Source organism: Alligator mississippiensis, chromosome 4 (assembly GCF_030867095.1).
Source record: "Alligator mississippiensis isolate rAllMis1 chromosome 4, rAllMis1, whole genome shotgun sequence".
In the NCBI taxonomy this organism is placed as follows: domain Eukaryota; kingdom Metazoa; phylum Chordata; order Crocodylia; family Alligatoridae; genus Alligator; species Alligator mississippiensis.
Genome location: NC_081827.1, coordinates 211,296,313 through 211,317,993, shown reverse-complemented (window position 1 = coordinate 211,317,993; position 21,681 = coordinate 211,296,313). Strand labels below are relative to the sequence as shown.

The 21,681-nt window shown below is 44.2% G+C and overlaps 1 protein-coding gene across 3 annotated transcripts in view; it reads left to right on the top strand.

Moving 5' to 3' along the window:
* The window catches only part of RAPGEF4 (Rap guanine nucleotide exchange factor 4), a 308,065-nt gene that overhangs the window by 273,489 nt on the left and 12,895 nt on the right, over positions 1 to 21,681 (top strand). For all 3 annotated transcript variants that reach the window (XM_019480320.2, XM_019480321.2, XM_006265237.4), the window contains 5 exons: positions 337 to 515; positions 5,865 to 5,955; positions 8,966 to 9,016; positions 10,480 to 10,567; positions 10,932 to 10,996. In XM_019480320.2, the coding sequence (XP_019335865.1) occupies positions 337 to 515; positions 5,865 to 5,955; positions 8,966 to 9,016; positions 10,480 to 10,567; positions 10,932 to 10,996 (474 nt within the window). The remainder of the gene's footprint in view (positions 1 to 336; positions 516 to 5,864; positions 5,956 to 8,965; positions 9,017 to 10,479; positions 10,568 to 10,931; positions 10,997 to 21,681) is intronic.

Genomic DNA, 21,681 nt, shown 5'->3' with positions numbered 1-21,681 from the left:
TAGTAGCTAAAATATAAAGTACACAAAAGAAACATCTCCCAACAGTGCACATTATATTGAATTATTTAATAGGTCCTATTCAAATGGCTAAATCATTAATACATAGTCTATCTTTATGCTTTTATTATGCCTCAGTGGTTGTCTACTGAACTTGCAATGCAGCCAGAATCCTTTTCATCTATATTTTAAACACGTATACTGTGGAACAATATTCTGGCTTGAATATGTTAGAAACCTCCCCACTCCTCTTTACCCCAAAGACCCCTTCCCCCACTTATCCTCCCAAATAAAAAAACAAACTTCAAAAAACAGACAAACCTATTTTATCTTTCCTAGCTGGAACTGATATATCACACATTTGGAAGGCACCATTTTAAAAAGACAACAGCAAATTTGGACCTATTTTTGAGAAGATTTAATGAAATCCAGTTCTGGGTAGTCACAGAGATTTCTCTTTGCTCCCAACTCAGCAAGCGTGTTCAGCTGTTGAAGAAATATATTAAGATAGCAGCCCAGTGAGTATTGGAGTATTTGCATTAATATATAAACAGCAATTGTTTGACATGTGTGCCAAATTTTTACTTGTTATTTGTCCTTTTTCAGAGATAAAGTTAAAGATAACAAATATACCACTGTTCATGAGGGATTGTTACCCACTAATATACACCCTCCCTTTCTCTGTTTTCTCCATTTACTCTTGATCTCTGCCCACTGGGGGCAGCTACTAAATCTACATATGCGAGTGGTCTCATTGAATTCAGTAGGCAGCTCGTTTCCCTACCGTTATTGTGTTAATGTTTTCAGAGGGATCTCTTAACTTTCCTCTGTGGTCTCTACCACTGCCCAGAGTGCCACCAGGAGAGGAGCAGGAAAGGAGCAGGGTGACAGTATAAGGAGGTTTACACTGGCTTCACTTGGTACTTTTTCTTTCCAACTACCAGGGATAAAGGTGGATGGAAAAATCATTTTCCTTCACAACTGAAGCTTATTTAAACAGTCTTTAATACTACAGTTGAGTGATAGCTTTTGCAATGAAATTCACTCAGAATGTAGGCATTTGCCCATTTTCCTGGGAAACAAAAAGTGAATCTTGCATGTTTGCAAAATGTGTGCATCAGTGAAAATTGTTAAGTTTATGTGCAAAAATAGGCAGCAAAGACACTAATGTGGGCAATATGTTTGTTCACAAAATGAATTTGACAATTTAGCTGGCTGGTGAGCACTGCTACTCTCATTTATTTGTTTATTCACATTTAAGTGCCTTCAGCCTGTCTTATTAGGGCTTAATCCCCAACCTCTGACATCCATAAGAAGTTTATTGACTTCAAAGGGAGCAAGGTCAGGGCTAAAACTATTCTGTCACATTCCTATCACTGTTACCATCTTCCTTTCTCCTGTAGTCCATGCTATTGTTTGCTATTCCCACCTGTTGCTCATTGTCTCTGATTAGATATAAACTCTTCAGAGCATAGCCCAGTTGTTTTGTGTGTTTGTATATAGCCCCCTAGACAGCGGGACTCTGATCTTGAGTAGCGTTTAAATACAGCTAACAATTTTCCATTAAAACATGACAATATTTTTTGTATTTTATAATATAAAACCATGACTGAGTCAGGTGGTAGGAAAGAATGGACAGAAAAGAGACAATGGCAGTCATAATTTCACAGCCCAAATCCATTCCCCAACATTGCAAGGTGCTGAATCCCTTCTGGAAACTGTTGAATGCTCACAGCTCCCACTGAAGTCAGTGTAAGTCAAAGGCCCCCAACATTTTGTAAGATGCATTCAGGATCAGTCTCATATTCAGAAGAGAGCATAGAATTCACCTCCTTAGTTCCTAAAAAATATAGGTAGTGTAAAGCAGCCATTCCTTTATCTCATTCTGTAAAGGGAAACTAAAACCAGAAAGCAGGTCTGAACTATTTTGTCCAGTAGAGGGCAGTAGCACACATGCACACAAAGAAGTAGGGTTCATTTCTCAAATCAATAGCATGAAATAGGCAAAAACTTAAAAGCAAGTCAATTAAGATATGAAGGCAATTTACATAAACACTTAAAAGCAAGCATTTTAAAAATAACGGTTAAATGTCTCCTTAATAAGAAAAGGCAGGGAAAATCATAAATCATATAGTGTCCCAGCCAGTAAGATCCCTCAATGTCATGGGTTTAATCTTCTGCTATTTACATCAGCTTGACAACCTCCTGTTTACTTCCATGTTTCTGGTATCACTGCAATGCTAAAAATACATTGCTAAAAGTGATCTTCTCTACTGAGACCCCTTTGTCTCCTAAATGCAGGGAACTCTGAAACACAGAGTTCTCCTAAATGAACACCAAGCTGGCAGGTTTATTTCCAGCAGCTAGAAAAGAACTTTTAAGTTTTGTCAGGCTTTTTCCCACTGTATAAATTGCTGCCATGGCAACAGGTGCTATAAAACCTCCAAAAACAAATATAAAGTGAGCCAGAATTAGAACAAAATAAGTAACTGGGTCACAAGAGGGGAGCCCAGGCCTTGAAATAATTTTGCTTGCAAAGGGTGATGATAAAGCAGTGACCCAGCAAGACGGGAGCATACTTGAAAGTAGAGGAAGGTGTTCAGAACAATAAGGTGAGGGGCATGCAGCACTGCTCATCTTTGCAGGAACTGCTAAAGTCATGTGGCACAGCTGCACTTGGGTAGTACTGATTTTCTGAGATAACAGTTGTTGAGAATCTTACTGCCCTGGCATAACTGAGGGCTCCACACCACTGCAGAAGGCACTCTGGCAATATGCCACTTTCTGGCTGCTCCACACCCAGGTGGGAAAGTGCTTGACCAGGTGGCAGCTAATTCAGGTGAGCACAGCGTGCTTTGAGCTCACTGTGCAGTGGTTTCCATTGCACCTACTGGGAAAGATTGTGCAGTTCACCAAGTTCATGTCTTTCCTCCACCCACTGCAGGATCAAGCTCTGAGTTTTTGAAATAAAGGCAGATGCTAACTGTATCTCCTGTGGTGTAATCTCCTAAGACTGATAGTATTAGAAAAGCTTTTTTATTGTATGCTTGCACATAAATGTAAGCGCATACTCAACCACACTCTAAATATATTCTTTCTCTACTTACTCACCACATACACTAAAAATTCTCTGCCTATACAAAAGCATAATCACACACAGACAAGAATGTCTTCCTGGTGCAATCAATTGTGGGAAATTATAGGACTTTTAGTCCAAACTCACTTTGATGCTTTGGAAAATTTTACCTTCTGGATTTTTTTAAAACTCAGAGGATCAAAGCACACACTATTTTCTTAGTAAAATTGTGCATCATTATTTTCTTTAGTTATATTTTTCAATCTGCAAAAAGATTTGTATTTTAAGAATGTTAGGTTGAATCACTTGATTCAAGTGTTGAATCTCTTGCCAAAATTACACCATTTATTTTAGAACATAACTAAAAATCATCCATCTATACTAGACTTAATAGGGTTTCAGTTAAACTGGATGACTGCACTGCGTTGAAAGAATGTTTAGTCATATTGTAAAGATCCCTTATTTCAGACAAAGAATAGCTGCAAGTTACAAATTGCAGCTTCCTTAAATAAGCCTGTCTACTGTACTTGAGTAGCATTACAGCATTGTTATTTAATATTTTACAGTGCCCAAATATATCCTTGGTGTCTGACAGATCAAATAAGGAGGGGTACCTGCTCCAGAGAGTTCACCCTCTAACTGTGACATGATACAAAGGGTTAGTTAAACAGGGCAACAGGAGGGAGAGGATAACAGTAACAAAACCATGCCGTTTTGCAGTAAGACAGGTAAATGTCTTCAGGGTTCTGTTAATTTTGGTTTCCCTTTCCTCACTTCTTCTTAGCAAGGTGTCAATAGTAAGTATTTAGGAGAAAGCTGAAGGTGATGGAAGTGGCTAGGTGAATAGACCAAGGTGGCACAATCCCTTTATAGGGGTAGCTGTTTAATTTAAGGAGGTCAAGGGTAATCAAAGCTGGTAAAACAGAAAGAACACTAACAAGGTTATGTTTTCACTGAAAAGTTAACCTGGGCTCTTAATTAGATGTGGTCCATTATGAGGCTATAAGATAAAACCCAAATGAGACATTCACTTGGGCTGATAACCCACCCAATTTATAATACGGACTGAGTGCTGATAGTCCTCCAGTGCCTTTCTATAATTTCCTTATGTGCTCAGAAGGGCAGACAAGTGCTCCTACACTTACTGGAAAAAATATCACAGAGAAACCCACGTAGGATATGTCTCCAGAGCCATTCACACAGGTGAGTGCCGCTCTTGTGCTAACACAGTCATTCTTTCTAGGACTTTGTGATGTGGCTTCTCACACACAGACTGCTCATAGGCAGACCTGGGTGCCAATCATCTGGGTTAACTCTGCAGTGAAAAGATAGCCTAACGGTCAGGGCTGTATGATATGGAGCTTTGAATGCAGGAAGTCTGTATTTGATGCCCACATAATAAGAAACCACTGAAGCATTTCAAAAGAGAAGAGAAAAAAGGGGAAATGTGATCAAAGTGACATGTGAGAGAAAAGACTCTGGAGGGTAGCAAAGTTGGTATAAAATGTACTAGAGAAGACACCTGAAAAGAAGGAAAAGACCTGAGACTAAAGGACAAGAGGTGATAGTAGTCAGTGTGAGAATATGGACAAGAGATTTGCCCATTGAGAAAGAAAAGGAAATGGTGAATGTTTTAAATATCTTGAAGGGGGAAAAAAAAAACAGGATTTGGCCATAGCTCAGAGATATGGAAAAAGAGAGAGAGAGAAGAAGACACCCAGATTATAAGTTTGGTTGACACGCAGGGTTTGGAATCAAATTTCATTGCTGCAGAGAAGAGAACTAGAGAAAAAGGCTTTGGGAACGGAAATTATGTATTGTTTCTTGGCTAAGGTGAATTTATGCTAGAGACCAGCAATACAAAATACAGCATATGAGAGAGGGTAACTGTAGATAAGCTGGAGCAATGAAATGTATTTGAGAATCTTTTCCATTATTAGCTACCTTATTAGCCTGCCACCCACATTTGCAAGACAAATAGAAAAGAAGCATAGGCCTAAAGATTTGCTGTTTTGGCCAATTATATTAACAAATATAGCAAATCATTTGCAGATGTTCTGAAACAACAGTTAAATACTTTAGTTTTTCCTCAGCACCAATTAAGAAACTCTTATGTTGGGGATAAGAGCAGATTTAGAGCTTTTGGTATGTAGGTTCTTAAATACTGAGCATATTTAAAGGATTACTTAAACAGTGATAGTGGCATAGAGGATTTATGTAATTCAGGAATCCCAGAAAGCTGGAGAAACTACATATATACATGGGAACTGAAACCCAACCACCTCTTTAAACTGGTAAAAATCTTTGGTGCTATTAGACAGCCTACCATCTCACTAGGGTCTGCAACAACTAGGTTGCATCCCATTTCCCCCATTGTTCCTGTTGTTCCTTCGGTCTTTATTTTGTTCGGTGTCAAGCGATGTCCCATACTGCACTGCTGAGAGGAACGAAGATTAAAAAGTCACTGAACCTCCATGAAGAAGCTGGTGTCAGGTAAAATGGATGATGAAGGCCACTTGAGGAGTGAAGGAAAACAAGCTTCCAGATGAGTTTGATCAGGCTAGAAAAAAAGTCTTCTGGGTTCATAAAGCTTTTCATTATATTTTGAGCCTGGGGCTTCATACAATACCTGGGGGGGGGTTGCAAATTGTGTGTTCCGAGGCTGCTGACATAATTTACCAGATTATAATCAAACCTAAGACAGACAACTCTGAGATCTCTTCAAAACCACAATTTTACTTCTCCTTTGATAGATGCATGACATTAAAAGTCTGGACTTCTTGTATTTCAGCTGTAAGGAATACAAAAATCTTAATTCCTTTTTTGCTATTATCATGGGACTGAGTAATGTTGCCGTGAGCCGTCTTACACTAACATGGGAGGTAAGTGTTACCTAAAATCTGATGCCAAAAAGTCTAGTTGTTATTTCTGCCTTTAGTAAGTAATAGTATTACTCAATCCATATTATTTCTAGAATTATATCCAACAATTAAGGGAAGCACACCGTTTTACCAGACAGCAACTCAGCTCCTGAGAAGACAACCTGCAAACCTAAAGGCTTGGAGACATCCCACATCGTTATTGATCATTTGTGCAGCATAATGCTGAGCTGCTTTATTAAAAACAAATGGATGGAGAGGGAAACAGAATCACAAGGGGACACAATATAAGATTACATGTAATGGGTCACATTTTCCTGTGTAGAGTTGTCCCAAAAATCCTAAAAGTTTTTGTGAAAATTTGAAAACAATTATTCTTGTTAAAATTCCAGTAAGTTTAAAAACTGACTAGCTCTATATGCTTGCTGAAAACTGGCAAACTTATTTTTTGTGTGTATGTTTTTCATCAAAAAATATAAAAAAAATTAGTTAGCTTGCTTCAAGTCATGGATATATTGCTAGTGTACCTGAGAACAAAAATTTGGCCTTTTATGTTTAATGCTTTCCTAAAATCTGGTCTGAAAATGAGGTTTCCAGGTAGTATATCTGAAGGTAGCTTTTCAAGGGATATTAAGTAACCTGATCTCTCTGCTTGCAGACATGAAAAAAATAAAGCAAAAACACACTTTAAATTTGGCACATTCCCGCATCAAGCCCAGCACTGACCCAGATGAGGCTGTGCATTACTTCGACCTGCTCTGCAGTGTCTGTATAGATTTGGTGCTTTAGTGGGACTTTTTTGACACCTTTATCTAATAGGTGATTGAATCAGCTTTAGGTAAAAGCGCCAAAGGCCCCACTGAAGTGTCCGATCTATACAGATGCTGCAGAGCCAGGTCGAACTAATGTGCTGTTTCTTCCGGTAAAGCATGGATTTGACTTGGCTTTGTTTTTTTTCACAACTGCAAGCAGTCTGAAAGTACACTGGCAATTATTGCATGCAGAAAAGACTAAATTGAATTTCTAATTACCTCAGTGAACCTTTGCAAGATCCACATGGAAGGTGTAGATTTGGAGATCAGCTTCCAAAAGCCGAACCTTTTATTTCTAACTAGTGAGAGATATTTTGAGTGATTTAAAAAAGCACAGAGTATTTAAGGGAAAAAGGTGACATTTAAATTATTTATGACATACAATACAACAAGCTAAATTTTACAGTATATATGGAGAATGAGCTAGAAGGAAAGATATACTTTGTAAGTGGTATACACTGTTCAGAAAAATGATATCACAGACTTTTGTTTAGCAGAGCAGTAAGGTTGCCAAGGAATAATCTAACAGTATTTCTATTGATCTTTTTTCCAGGGTATACCCACTAAACATGATTAAAAATAAATATTTAGGTTCTGATTTTTACTAAAATGTTCATGCAGGTACACTGGTTGCACATAAAACCAGGTATATCTTGGCAGCCAATTATGCAATTTCATAAATACCTTATTTGCATATATATGCAAAACTATTTTTCACATAAATCATTAAAATGAAGCCTTTGCTATGGTACTCTGAAAATAATATTTTCTGATGTATATACTTTATTTACAGCCAGTACTGCAGCAAAGTCCATTCTGCAATTAAGTACTTATTTTTAAAGTGCCCAGTAAATATAGTAATTTGTATTTTGATGATAAGATACTAGAAAGGTGATATGTTTTGATTTGGTATGTGAAAGTTACTATTTTCCTTGGAACTGACCAGTTAACATACTAATAGCCACTATCCAGTTAATTTGCTCAATGTCTCTAGTATAACATGAGAAGGAAAGCAGTCATTTAATAATATGACTTTACTATATCCTTTATTGGTTGTGAATTTAGCCAACATTTCATTTTCTATTGCAAACAGAAAAAAGTCATTAATTAACTAAGAAAAAGTGACCCTTGGATGCTGGGCAAGTCAAGAATTTATACAGTACTTGATGATGCAATTGTATCAACATGGTACTTCCTAGAAAATCCCAGATACAGTTTGACTACAGTCTGTGAATATTACAAAGGAACATGATCATTCATAGCTAGGGACCTACTGAAATCACGATTTCACAGATTTTGCAGAAATCATGAAAACTGGCATTGCCCACAAAAGCAGGCAATGTCCACAAAATACACAAAAAAGGGGCAACTTACTGAAAAGAAAATGCTGCCTCCCTGAGGGAGTGAGCAGTCTTCATGGTGCTGTGGCTTGGCTGCACAGTCTGCCAGGAGGGGGTGAGGGGCCTGCCTGCCCAAAGAGCACCCCAAAATGGCAGCTGCCTCTTGCTACTAATTGGCTGAGAGGTGCCTTTCATGTGGCCGTGCCCATCTCCACCAGTCGGTGCTGAGGGGTGGGGCTGCATGACAGACAGCCTTCTCAGCCAATCAGCAGGAAGGGGCAGGGTCACTGGGAGCCCTCGGCCAGTCAGAGGCATGGGGTGAGTGCCATGATCAGTCTGTGAATATAATAGCTGGCCCCATGGTCTCCCCATGAAATCAGCTGACCACCTCCTTATCTAAGGTAGACCCCTATTCATAGGCAAGTTTAGCTGAGAATAAGAATAATCTGGTAACGCCTCAGATATCTATAAATTATTTTGGTTAAAGTAAGCTATATTTAGGGATGGGTCCAAACTGCAATGTTACCTTCCATTTTGGATCCAGTTCTGAATATAAATTACTTGACAGCAGCTTATCCCTGTAATGGCTCAAACCAAAATCTGAATCTGAATATCTCTAAGTGGGTAAGTTTAGGTTTGGGTCTAAATTGGGATCCAGGTTTCATAGTTGGTCCCATCTCTATTTATAATCTGGTTGCTAGGAGATGTGCTGTATTTTAGATTAGCACATTGTTGAAAATATCTGCCAAAAGATCAGTCTTTCCTGATATAGGGTTGTTCAAAAGAATCTAGCATTTATAGAAAAAATTTACACTGGATGCAAATTAAATAACACTGGCTTGTTTTTTGTTTTATTAACAGAAACTTCCAAGCAAGTTCAAGAAGATCTATGCAGAGTTTGAAAGCTTAATGGTGATTAGCAATAGATCCTCTTTTCTGTGCACAATCTGAACTAATTCAAGTTTCCAAAGGCGCTTGTATACATGCTGAAAATTTCCCTTTGTGTGGCTTAGTGGTGTCACACATTACACGTACATGAGTTTGGGGGGTTTTAAATGAGTTTGCATCATTGCAAACTAAGCTACATCCCAATGTAGTTTAGTTTGCATCATTGCAACTTGGAACATTGCAGCCACTAGTCAGCTCACCAACCAGCCGTGGAAGAGGGGGGCATGCTTCACAGAAAAAAAGGATCATCACTTCTGGTTTTAACAGGTTCCTGTAGCCAAGTGGATGCTTGAGGCCACCCAGGAATGGGCTGGCTTGCCCCTGGGGCAGCATGGGGAGGTGGCAGGAGGGTGGCTGGGTGTGCTGGCAGCTGGAGAAGGCAGGGGGATGGTGCACAGGGCACAGGGCCACCAGAATGCAGATTGCTAGCTTCCCCAAGCCTACCTGGACCCCATGCACCATCCCTGCTGCCTTCTCCAGCTGCCAGCACACCCAGCTGCCCTCCTGCAACCTCCCCACACTGCTTCAGAGGCAGTCCATTGCTGGGCAGCCCCAGGTATTCTGCCGGCCACAGGAGCCTGCTGATGTGAAGGGGCCAATTCTTTTTTTCTGTGGAGTCTGCCCACAGACTGGGGGGTGAGCTGACAGATTAATGGCACAAATTAATAGCACCCCCCTCCCCACCTGCAGGAGAGGTGGGCAGGTTCGACCCAAAAAACCCAAAAAGGATCAGGCCCCTTGCTGCGTCTGCCTTTAGCAGACATCTGCAGCTGCCAGGACAATAACATATATACAGTGATGCAAAAATAAAACCCACTGTTTCAATTAACAACTCACCGTTTCCATTTAGGGGGCATAGAATGCAACCCCAAGGAATAAAACCCCATTCACGTGTACAAGAGCCCCAAGTAACTGATTTGAATTCCTTGATTCAGAACATTTTATATGTCCTTGTTTGACTTTAAGACATTTATGATCCCATTTTAGTTCTGCTAAAACAAGCATGTATGACTAATAAATTATACTCTCAGGGACCTACTTGGAACAAACTTATGTACCTCATAAAGTTAATCTGGGAAACTTAGAAAAGCTTTACAATGTGTTTTTTCCATGGTACATAGAGGAAATTATATTTTCCAGCCAGAATTTTTAAAAGCAGTACCCAACCGTGCTTCACTATTCAGGAGGGGGCACCTTCAGGTTAATAAAAAGGAGGAAAAATAAGAGGTTCCTTTACAAATAAGTTGTTTTGTAAACATATCTATACCCTTGCCACTTGAAAGGAAAATTGCTCATGTTTAGAGGCTGAACTTATTCAAGCAACAGGAGAAAATAATTATCTTTAACAAAACCTATGTCAAATTGCTGATGTACATTTAATTCAGGTGTGGGTCAGTGTTTATAACTCTGTGATTTTTTCCCTTAAGGATCCATCAAGAAACCATAGGGCCTACAGACTTACTGTAGCAAAACTGGACCCTCCAATAATTCCCTTCATGCCCTTACTTATCAAAGGTAAGATAGGACGCTACCAGATTTATAAACTTGAAACATATTTGACAAATATTTTAAGAGTAAGAGTAAAAAAGAGCAAGACAAAGTATAATTCAATCTTAATGTGATCTGCTTTTCCTTTAAAAATCATGAAACAAGGTTGGTTGCTTTTACTAAACATGGGCATTATGCTCCAATGTCACTAGGTTCAATAAGAAATATTTCATACTTTCCCATCAATAAAAGCTTTATTTTTTGTAAATGAGTTTTGTATGTGTTGTAACTGAAAAGACAGAGGTACAGTATTATTTTGTTTTTAGTATTATGTTATTTGATATGCCATGATATAATTAGTTATAGGACTGTGGCTTTTATTTCTATACAGATATGACATTCACTCATGAGGGAAACAAGACATTCATTGACAGTCTAGTAAACTTTGAAAAAATGGTATGTACAGTATATTTGGAATGTGATTGTATGATGAGACCTCGTGGTGAATGGAATGGACTCCACACACATACCTTTTCAAAAAGCCCCATATAAAAGGGGTTTTGGTACAAAATAGATCCATTAATTTTCTTTTTGCAATTGTCTTTGTTGTTCCCCATTGAACAAATAAAAGCGGACCTTTAGGCCTTATAGGTTATATTCCTATTGGAAAAAATTAGTGATACAAGGTCAGGTTATATTCCAGTGTAATTTATTTGAAAAATGCATGTATGTGTGGCTTACTTCAAACAGAAGTTTTCGAAAAAGGAGACGAGTTCACGTCCTTATGCAAAAATCTCTGTTAAGGCACTGATTTTCCACAATTAAGAAGCTCTTGCAGTCACTGTCCCTCCTGGTTCACTTCAGAGTTAGCTTGGGGGAATAACTCCCAGATCTGAGCACCAAGCTTATCCCAGGTGTGCGCAACCACTGCAAAGTCATATCTGAGTTACCATGCCCTCATAGAAGCTGCAATTAGCCACGAGGAGTGTTCAGATTCCATGGACATATTCTGTGGTTCTTTGTATTTCAATGAGATGAACTATTCTGTGATTATTTCCCAGTGAATTCTGAGTGAACTTGTCTGTTTTCATAGTAAAGTGTGTGGTGGGGAGGGGCTACCTAATCCAAGTAAATATCCCACTAATAAGGTTTTAGCTGCCAGCTTTCTGACAGGCCACTAACTTTGATTGTAAACATAATTAAACTCAAATGATGGGGGAGAGTCTCTATACCAGTGGAGGGACATTAAGGTCAACACTCAAGAGAGTGACAACATGTCCCTGCATGGATGGCCATCTGCTTGCACATTCCAAGCTTCCAAGCACCCCAGTGAGGCCGGTCTGGGGTCATTCCAGCAGCTGCTTTTATACTCCCTGGAAACCAAGGGGCCAAAGAGGGATACCCCAGAGTGGCCTCACTGGTACATTCTGGATCTGGCAGAATGAAGTGCAGGCAGGTGGAGGTAGTAACAACAACATGCCAGCGGGTACATGTTGTTGCTGCAGTTTAGGTGCACCACTAAAATATCTGATTTGACTCTGCAGTAGTAACATAACATAACTGTATAAACACACTCTGTTCCCTGCTCCAGCTTAAGCTCCTGAAACTTCTGCCTGGGGAAAGGCCCTCACTGCCTGTTCTAATTAGGTAGACATAGTGTTAACTTTCCTCTCATACAGTTGTTCTGCCATACAGAGGAACCTCAGACAAGTTTAGCCACAACTAGCTTCTTGTCAGTCCCCAGCCAGATAGAAGAAAGAGACTGGGTCCCATCATTCTTTTAATAATTTTTTCGGTGTAATTACTGTTTGGTATCTCTGGGGCCAAGCCCTGTAACTCATTCTTTCTATGGAGAGTTACATCATTGAGTGCTTATATGTTACTGACTCATAACATGCATGGCATTTACCCCTTTTGCTGTAATAATATATCTTTGGTGTTAGTCACTGTAACGGCAAATACAAAGAGTGGCCAAATTTTGTATGCATGTGTGTATCTGTGTGTGTTTGCTTTAGCTGTTCATTTCTGTACTGTATAACAGCTAATTCCAAGCAACCTGATGTAACACAATCATTGGTACCAATCATGAAGGTTTGTAGAGCTTCTAGAGCTGTTGGAAAAAACTGCTAAAATATATATATTCAGAGCTCAGGTTTTACTCTTGGTTGCAGGAGACTTTAATTGTAGTATTTTTACTGCGTAAATAGAGGTATTCTCTTTGACCTGAGCAGCTAGCCAGTATTTAGGCTCCTGAAAGTTTCCTCTATAGGGAGGAAGAGATGATAATGGATCCAGGTATTTCTTAGATCCAATCTGTTTATACATGTGCAAATGCTGCTGGATGGGTTTACTCCGGCATAATTTACTTGGGAGTAAACCCACCCTGGGCAGGCATCTACACGTGCGCCTATTTAAGAGAAGATTTGCTCCACCAGATAAAGGTGTGTCCTCTTGAAAACTTGGAAGTATACTTGATTGGTTTTTAGTAGCAGCAGCATTTAAGAAGAGTATATCTATTACGAATGAGGAATGGGAATATAGCAACAAGATTGGAAGCATCTCTTGAATCAATTCCAGTCCAATTTTTAAAGTAAACAGGGACAGATCCAAAGGGGGTGCTGTGGTGCAGTCATACCCCTTTTTCAGATGACACCATAGAAGCAGCATCCAGGGACTTTTTAAAGTCCCTGAAGCAGGTAAGAATCCCTTCTTATTCCCCACCCCCCCCTCCCAGAGCCACAGCCCCTCCACTCCCATTCATCCCAACACCCTCCATCCTGCCACTAACTACCACTGTCCCCAGCTAACCTGGGAGTAGAGGGAGCTCTGGAGCTTCTCCAGCTGACCTGAATTGGAAGCTGGGTTCAGTAGGGGACAGTAGCTGATGGGGGAGAGGGTAATGGGAAGGGAGGGGACGTGCTACTGAACGTGGAAGAGAAAGGCAGAGAGGAAGTCTTATCTACTTCAGAGACTTAGAAAAATTCCATGGCTGCTGCTTCCATTGCATAGTCTTCTCATGGGTTAGGGTTAGGGATGGGAGCTGGAAGCAAGAGTGCAGCCACCTCTACAATGCCAGTCACTGGTCCTGGACCTCCCCCCTACCCTTTCCCCCTCTACAAAATCTTGGATCCAGCCCTGAAAGCAACTCAGATAATCCTATTCAAATTCAGCAATTCAGATCCTTCTAATTGATGCAACTCCCATTTTAAAATTAGTTTGGATTTTTGCTCCTCTGACTCCTGTGGGGGAACTTCTCCAGAACCTTATTGCTCTGATGGTTAGATACTTTCTTCTAATATTCCACCTAAATTTATTTGTGGCCAGTTTATACATAGTTTCATAGTTGGTAGGGTCGGAAGGGACCTGAGAGGATCAAGTCTGACCCCCTGCCATGGCAGGAAAGAGTACTGGGGTCAAACGACCCCGGTAAGGTGTTCATTCAGCCTCCTTTTAAAGACCCCCAGGGTAGGAGCCAGCACCACTTCTCTTGGAAGTTGGTTCCAGATCCTAGCCGGCCTGACAGTGAAGTAGTGCCTCCTGATATCTAGCCTGAATCTACCCTCTGCCAACTTGTGACTGTTATTTCTTGTCTCTCCTGGTAGTGCTCAGGGGAACAGGGACTCTCCCAATGCCTGCTGGTCCCCCCTGACTAGTTTGTTAACAGCCACTAGATCCCCCCTCAGCCTTCTCTTGTGGAGGCTGAACAGGTTCAGGTCCCTTAGCCTCTCCTCGTAGGGCCTGCCCTGCTGCCCCCTGATCATGCGAGTGGCCCTCCTCTGGACCCTCTCCATGTTGTCCACATTCCTCCTGAAGTGCGGTGCCCAGAACTGAACACAGTACTCCAGCTGTCGCCTGACCAGTGTCGCATGGAGGCAGAGGATCACGTCCTTGGACCTGCTTGAGATGCATCTGTGGATGCATGACAAGGTACAGTTGGCCTTCCTGGCCGTGTCCATTCACTGTTGGCCCATGTTCATTTTGGCATCAATAATGACTCCAAAATCCTTTTCTGCCTCTGCACTGACAAGAAGGAAGTTTCCCAGCCTATAGGTATGCTGCTGGTTCTTCCTTCCCAGGTGCAGCACCTTGCACTTGTCAGTGTTGAAACCTATCCTGTTCTCATCCGCCCACCCCATAACCTGTCCAGGTCTGATTGCAGCATGTTCCTCCCTTCTAGCGTGCCCACTTCTCCCCGCATCTTAGTGTCATTGGCGAATTTGAACAGGGTGCTTTTTACCCCCTTGTCCAAGTCTCTGATGAAGATTCATAGATTCATAGATTCATAGATGTTAGGGTCGGAAGGGACCTCAATAGATCATCAAGTCCGACCCCCTGCATAAGCAGGAAAGAGTGTTGGGTCTAAATGACCCCAGCTAGATACTCGTCTAACCTCCTCTTGAAGACCCCCAGGGTAGGGGAGAGCACCACCTCCCTTGGGAGCCCGTTCCAGACCTTGGCCACTCGAACTGTGAAGAAGTTCTTCCTAATGTCCAGTCTAAATCTGCTCTCTGCTAGCTTGTGGCCATTGTTTCTTGTAACCCCCGGGGGCGCCTTGGTGAATAAATCCTCACCAATTCCCTTCTGTGCCCCCGTGATAAACTTATAGGCAGCCACTAGGTCGCCTCTCAACCTTCTCTTGCGGAGGCTGAAAAGGTCCAGTTTCTCTAGTCTCTCCTCGTAGGGCTTGGTCTGCAGGCCCTTGACCATACGAGTTGCCCTTCGCTGTACCCTCTCCAGGTTATCCGCATCCTTCTTGAAGTGCGGTGCCCAGAATTGCACGCAGTACTCCAACTGCGGTCTGACCAGCGCCCGATAGAGGGGAAGTATCACCTCCCTGGACCTATTTGTCATGCATCTCCTGATGCACGATAAAGTGCCATTGGCTTTTCTGATGGCTTCGTCACACTGCCGGCTCATGTTCAACTTGGAGTCCACTAGGACTCCAAGATCCCTTTCCACCTCCGTGCCACCCAGCAGGTCATTCCCTAGGCTGTAGGTGTGCTGGACATTTTTCCTCCCTAGGTGCAGCACTTTGCATTTCTCCTTGTTGAACTGCATCCTGTTGTTTTCTGCCCACTTGTCCAACCTATCCAGGTCTGCCTGCAGCTGTTCCCTGCCCTCCGGCGTGTCCACTTCTCCCCATAGCTTTGTGTCATCTGCAAACTTGGACAGAGTACATTTCACTCCCACGTCCAAGTCGCTGATGAAGACATTAAAGAGTATCGGTCCAAGGACCGAAGCCTGCGGGACCCCACTACCCACACCCTTCCAGGTCGAGACCGACCCATCTACCACGACTCTTTGGGTGCGACCCTCTAGCCAATTCGCCACCCACCGAACTGTGCAGTCATCCACATCACAGCCTCTTAATTTGTTCACCAGTATGGGGTGGGATACCGTATCGAAGGCCTTCCTGAAGTCCAGGTATACGACATCCACCCCTCCTCCTGTGTCCAGGCGTTTCGTAACCTGGTCATAGAAAGAGACTAGGTTGGTCAGGCACGATCTGCCCGCCACAAACCCATGCTGGTTTCCCCTCAGCATAATTTGCCCTGCCGGGCTCTCACAAATGTGAGCCTTGATAATTTTTTCAAATACTTTACCAAGGATGGAGGTGAGACTGACTGGCCTATAGTTGCCCGGGTCCTCCTTCCTCCCCTTTTTGAAAATGGGGACCACGTTAGCCCTTTTCCAGTCCTCCGGGACTTGGCCCGTGCGCCACGAGCATTCGAATATTCCCGCCAGTGGCTCTGCAATGACGTCGGCCAGTGCCTTCAGCACCCTCGGATGGAGCCCATCCGGGCCTGCCGACTTAAAGGCATCCAGTTCTTCCAAATGACTCTGCACCACCTCAGGGTCTACGCATGGAAGTCTGGCGCCTTGCTGCTGCCTCTCTACAACCCCAGTGAGAGACTTGTCGTGCCCCTCGCTTAGGAACACTGAGGCAAAGAACTCGTTGAGGAGTTCAGCCTTGTCCCCTCTATCTGTCACCAATTGCTGCTGCCCATTTAGCAGGGGTCCTATTCCTCCCTGGGCCTTCTTTTTACTCCCAATATATCTAAAAAACAATTTCTTGTTGTCCTTTACTTGGGTTGCCATCCTCAGCTCCATGGTAGCTTTGGCCCGCCTAACTGCCTCCCTACAAGCACGAGCAGAGGAGGTATATTCATCTTTAATGATCTCACCCTTTTTCCACTTTTTATGTGCTCCCCTTTTGGCCCTTAGGCTGCCCTGGATTTCTCTGGTCAGCCATGGAAGCCTCCTGGCCCCTTTCCCTCTTTTGCCTCGCTCGGGGATCGTCTTGCTTTGTGCCCAAAGGATCGTTTCCTTTAGGCACAGCCACCCTTCTTGGGCACCCATCCCATCAAAACTCCTACTCTGCAGTGCTTCCTTGACTAATCGCCTGAGTGCAATGAGATCAGCTTTCCTAAAGTCTAGCACTTTCACCCTACTAGTTACCTTACCCACTCGCCGTCTTATGTTGAATTCTATCATAAGGTGATCACTGTCTCCCAGATAGCTACCGATTTGGAGGTCCCCTATCATGTCATCTCAAGATGTTGAACAGCGCAGGCCTGAGGACTGAGCCCTGCAGAACCAAGGATTTTGTGACCTGGTCATAGAAGGCCACCAGGTTGGTCTGACAGGATCTGCCTCTAAGGAATCCACATTGGTTTCCCCTAAGCATAATCTCCCCTGCTGGCCCCTCACGAACTTGCACCAGGATAATTCTCTCAAAAAGCTTACCCAGGACCAAGGTAAGACTAATTGGTCTATAGTTTCCTGGGTCCTCCTTCCTCCCTTTTTTGAAAATGGGAACCACATTGCCCTTTTCCAGTCCTCTGGCACAATGCCAGAGCACCATGAGTGCTCATAAATCCATGCCAGGGGTCCCGCAATGACCTCTGCTAATTCCCTCAGCACTCTGGGGTGGAGATCATCAGGACCTGCTGATTTAAATACGTCTAGTCCCTCCAAAATTTCCCTGATTAGGTCCTCTCTGACCCTAGGACTGGGTGCACCTCCCCTGGGGCCTACGGGGGTCCCAATGGGGGGGATGACCTGGTCCCTGCTCAGCAAAATGGAGGCAAAGAAATTGTTAAATAGATTAGCTTTGCTGTCTGGTGCGACAACCAGATTTCCTAGCATGTCCTGCAGAGGCCCCACATTACCCAGTACCTTCTTTTTGCCCCCTATGTATTTAAAAAAGGACTTCTTGTTGTCCTTGATCTGGGTAGTTAGTCACAGTTCCATCTCTGCCTTGGCCTTCCTGACCACCCCCCTACAGCCCCGAGGAACCGAGGTATAGTCCTCCCTGGTGATGGCCCCTCCCTTCCATTGGGCGTACGCCTCCTTTTTAGCTAGGAGACATTCCTGTATGCTTTTGGTGAGTCATGGGGGCTTTTGCGCCGTCTTGCCCCCTTTGATCCATGTTGGGATTACCTCCCTTTCGGCTTGGAGGATTGTCTCCTTAAGCAACGACCACTCTTCTTGGACACCCAACTCCCCTCCCCTCTGGGACCTCAGTGTCTCCCCGACTATTCTCCTTACCTCATTGAAATCCACCCTCTTATAATCCAGGGCTGCACACTTGCTGCAGGCCTTTGCCACCTTGCGCTGGATGGTGAATTCCAGCAGGCGATGATCACTGTCTCCCAGGTGGTTGAGCACCCGCAGACCCCTCACCAGGTCGTCGCCTGTGGCCAGGATCAGATCCAACAAGGCATCTCCCCTGGTGGGGCTGTGCACCTCCTGGGTTAGATGGAAGTCCTGTATCTCGGCTAGGAACCTACGTGAGCGGTCAGACCTGGCTGACTGCTCTTCCCAGCAGATGTCTGGAAAATTGAGGTCACCCATGATGACCACGTCTTTTGACCTAACTGCCTCTGTGAGCTGACCTAAGAATTCCCGGTCTAGCTCTTCCCCTTGGTTGGGTGGTCTGTAGTAGACCCCTACCGTTAAGTGCCTTTCCCCTCGACCTCCTAGTATTCTAACCCAGAGCACTTCAGTGTGCCCCTCCTCTGACCTATGTTTGTTCTTGTGCTTCCACTGTCTGTCTTCTAGACTAGTTCTTCTCCCTTCCTTTGGTGTTTATCCTCTGGTGTATTTATAAAAACAATCTTACCCCTCTAAGACTTAATTTTACTGTACAAAATAAAAAAAAGATAAGCCTTTTAAATCTACTTTGACACAGTAGACTTTCTTTTCTCTTGGTCATCTACTCAGTCCTTCCCTGAACCTGTTCCAGTTTGAGTGCTCCTGCTTTGAACATGAGCTGTATGCAGTATTCCAAAAAAATTTGATGTGAGTGTCTTCAACGGCATTAATATATACCTTCTTTACTGAATATACCTTGCTTGAAATCTCCCAGGATCACCTTAGCCCAGGGGTGGGCAAAATATGGCCCATGGGCCAGATCCAGCCTGCCAGGCACTTTCATCTGGCACATGCCACCCACCAGCGAATTGTGCCCTACCCAGCCCTTCTGCTCACAAGGGTGGAAGAGAGGTGCCCACGCATACGCACCCCCCCCAACATACCCAGTTGTGGGGGGGCAAGGAGTGAGGAGCCTGGCCGCCTCCATCATGGGGGCTCCATGCCACATTCCAACCCACGCTCACCTTGGGGGAAGCTCCGTGCTGGAGCCTGCTACCTTCCCTGCTCTCTGCTGCACAGGTCCCTGGAATCCTCTGAGAGTGGAGGGAGCCCTGCCCCCTGCTTCTCTGCAGAGTCCAGCGCAGGGCTGCCCCAGGTGTGTGTGTGGGAGCTGCAGGTATGTGGCATGGAGCCCCCACAATAGAGGCAGCCAGGCAGGCTGTGCTCCTCACACCCCTGTGTGCAGCACTGACCAGACCCACACCAGAGACTGCACCAGATACAAGCGCCCTGAGCCTCCCCACCTGCTACTGCTGCTGGCAGCAGGGGCTGCGTGCCATTTCGGGGAGTGTGTAGGAGGTCCCCACAACCCCCACTGACATTAGGACTTCAGGAAGGCCTTCGATACAGTATCCCACCCCATACTGGTGAACAAATTAAGAGGCTGTGACTTGGATGACTACACAGTCCGGTGGGTGGCGAATTGGCTGGAGGGTCGCACCCAGAGAGTCGTGGTGGATGGGTCGGTCTCGACCTGGAAGGGTTTGGGCAGTGGGGTCCCACAGGGCTCGGTCCTTGGACCGATACTCTTTAATGTCTTCATCAGTGACTTGGACGAGGGAGTGAAGTGTACTCTGTCCAAGTTTGCAGATGACACAAAGCTATGGGGAGAAGTGGACACGCCGGAGGGCAGGGAACAGCTGCAAGCAGACCTGGAAAGGTTGGACAAATGGGCAGAAAACAACAGAATGCAGTTCAACAAGGAGAAATGCAAAGTGCTGCACCTAGGGAAGAAAAATGTCCAGCACACCTACAGCCTAGGGAATGACCTGCTGGGTGGCACGGAAGTTGAAAGGGATCTTGGAGTCCTAGTGGACTCCAAGATGAACATGAGTCGGCAGTGTGACGAAGCCATCAGAAAAGCCAATGGCACTTTATCGTGCATCAGCAGATGCATGACGAATAGATCCAAGGAGGTGATACTTCCCCTCTATCGGGAGCTGGTCAGGCCGCAGTTGGAGTACTGCGTGCAATTCTGGGCGCCGCATTTCAAGAGGGATGCAGATAACCTGGAGAGGGACCAGAGAAGGGCCACACGTATGGTTAAGGGCCTGCAGACCAAGCCCTACGAGGAGAGACTAGAGAACCTGGACCTTTTCAGCCTCCGCAAGAGAAGGTTGAGAGGCGACCTTGTGGCTGCCTATAAGTTCATCACGGGGGCACAGAAGGGAATTGGTGAGTTTTTATTCACCAAGGCGCCCCCGGGGGTTACAAGGAATAATGGCCACAAGCTAGCAGAGAGCAGATTTAGATTGGACATTAGGAAGAATTTCTTCACAGTTCGAGTGGCCAAGGTCTGGAACGGGCTCCCAAGGGAGGTGGTACTCTCCCCTACCCTGGGGGTCTTCAAGAGGAGGTTGGATAAGCATCTAGCTGGGGTCATCTAGACCCAGCACTCTTTCCTGCCTATGCAGGGGGTCGGACTCAATGATCTATTGAGGTCCCTTCCGACCCTAACATCTATGAATCTATGAATCTATATACACACCCCAACATACCCTATGCCTCCCACACACAGGCACACCACCTCACAGCCCCCCCCCGCCACACCCCACCATACACACTTCCCCACACCTCACCATATACACACCCCCAACCACACCCCTCATCCCCCACACACAATATACAAGAGTAAGACTTTAATTACCTTTATATAGACTACACAAACACAAATTAAGACAAAAATAGTCTTTGTAATAAAATTAAAATATGTTATAGTATGTGTTTGACTTTTAGTGTATGATTTGGTTTTTTTTCTGGTTTTAAGATGGCAGCCCTCCCAAAAGGTGTATGGTGGGGAAGGAGGGGCACAAAGAGGGACTTCCAGTGGCAAAGGTCAGGGGTTAGGGGCAGGACTTCTGTTCCCAATATGGCGACCAGGAGGTGGGGCAATTGTCAAGAGGCGGGGCTACCCATGTGGCCCTCAACAGCTCACCAAACTTGTTAAGTGGCCCTCCAGCCAAAATAACTTTTCACCCCTACATTAGTCTTTTTCATGGCTATGTGACATAAGATAGTTATAGTCATCCCATGTTTGACTAGACTAATGCATCCAACTTTCACCTTCTCTGTCATTTCCATCCACTCGTAGTGCTCTGGTGTGGTGCCAGAGGACTGGAAAAGGGCCAATGTGGTTCCCATTTTCATAAAAGGGAGGAAGGAGAACCCAGGAAACTATAAGCCAGTTAGTCTTACCTCAATCCTGGGTAAGCTTTTTGAGAGAATTATCCTGGAGCATGTCCACGAGGGGCCAGCAGGGGAGGTTATGCTTAGGGGCAACCCACGTGGGTTCATTAGAAGCAGGTCCGGTCAGACCAACCTGGTGGCCTTCTATGACCAGGTCACAAAATCCTTAGACACAGGTGTAGCAGTGGACATAGTCTTTCTGGACTTTAGGAAGGCCTTCAACACTGTCTCTCACCCCATTCTCATTAAAAAACTCGGGGACTATGGCGTCAACACCTACACAGTCAAATGGGTCACTA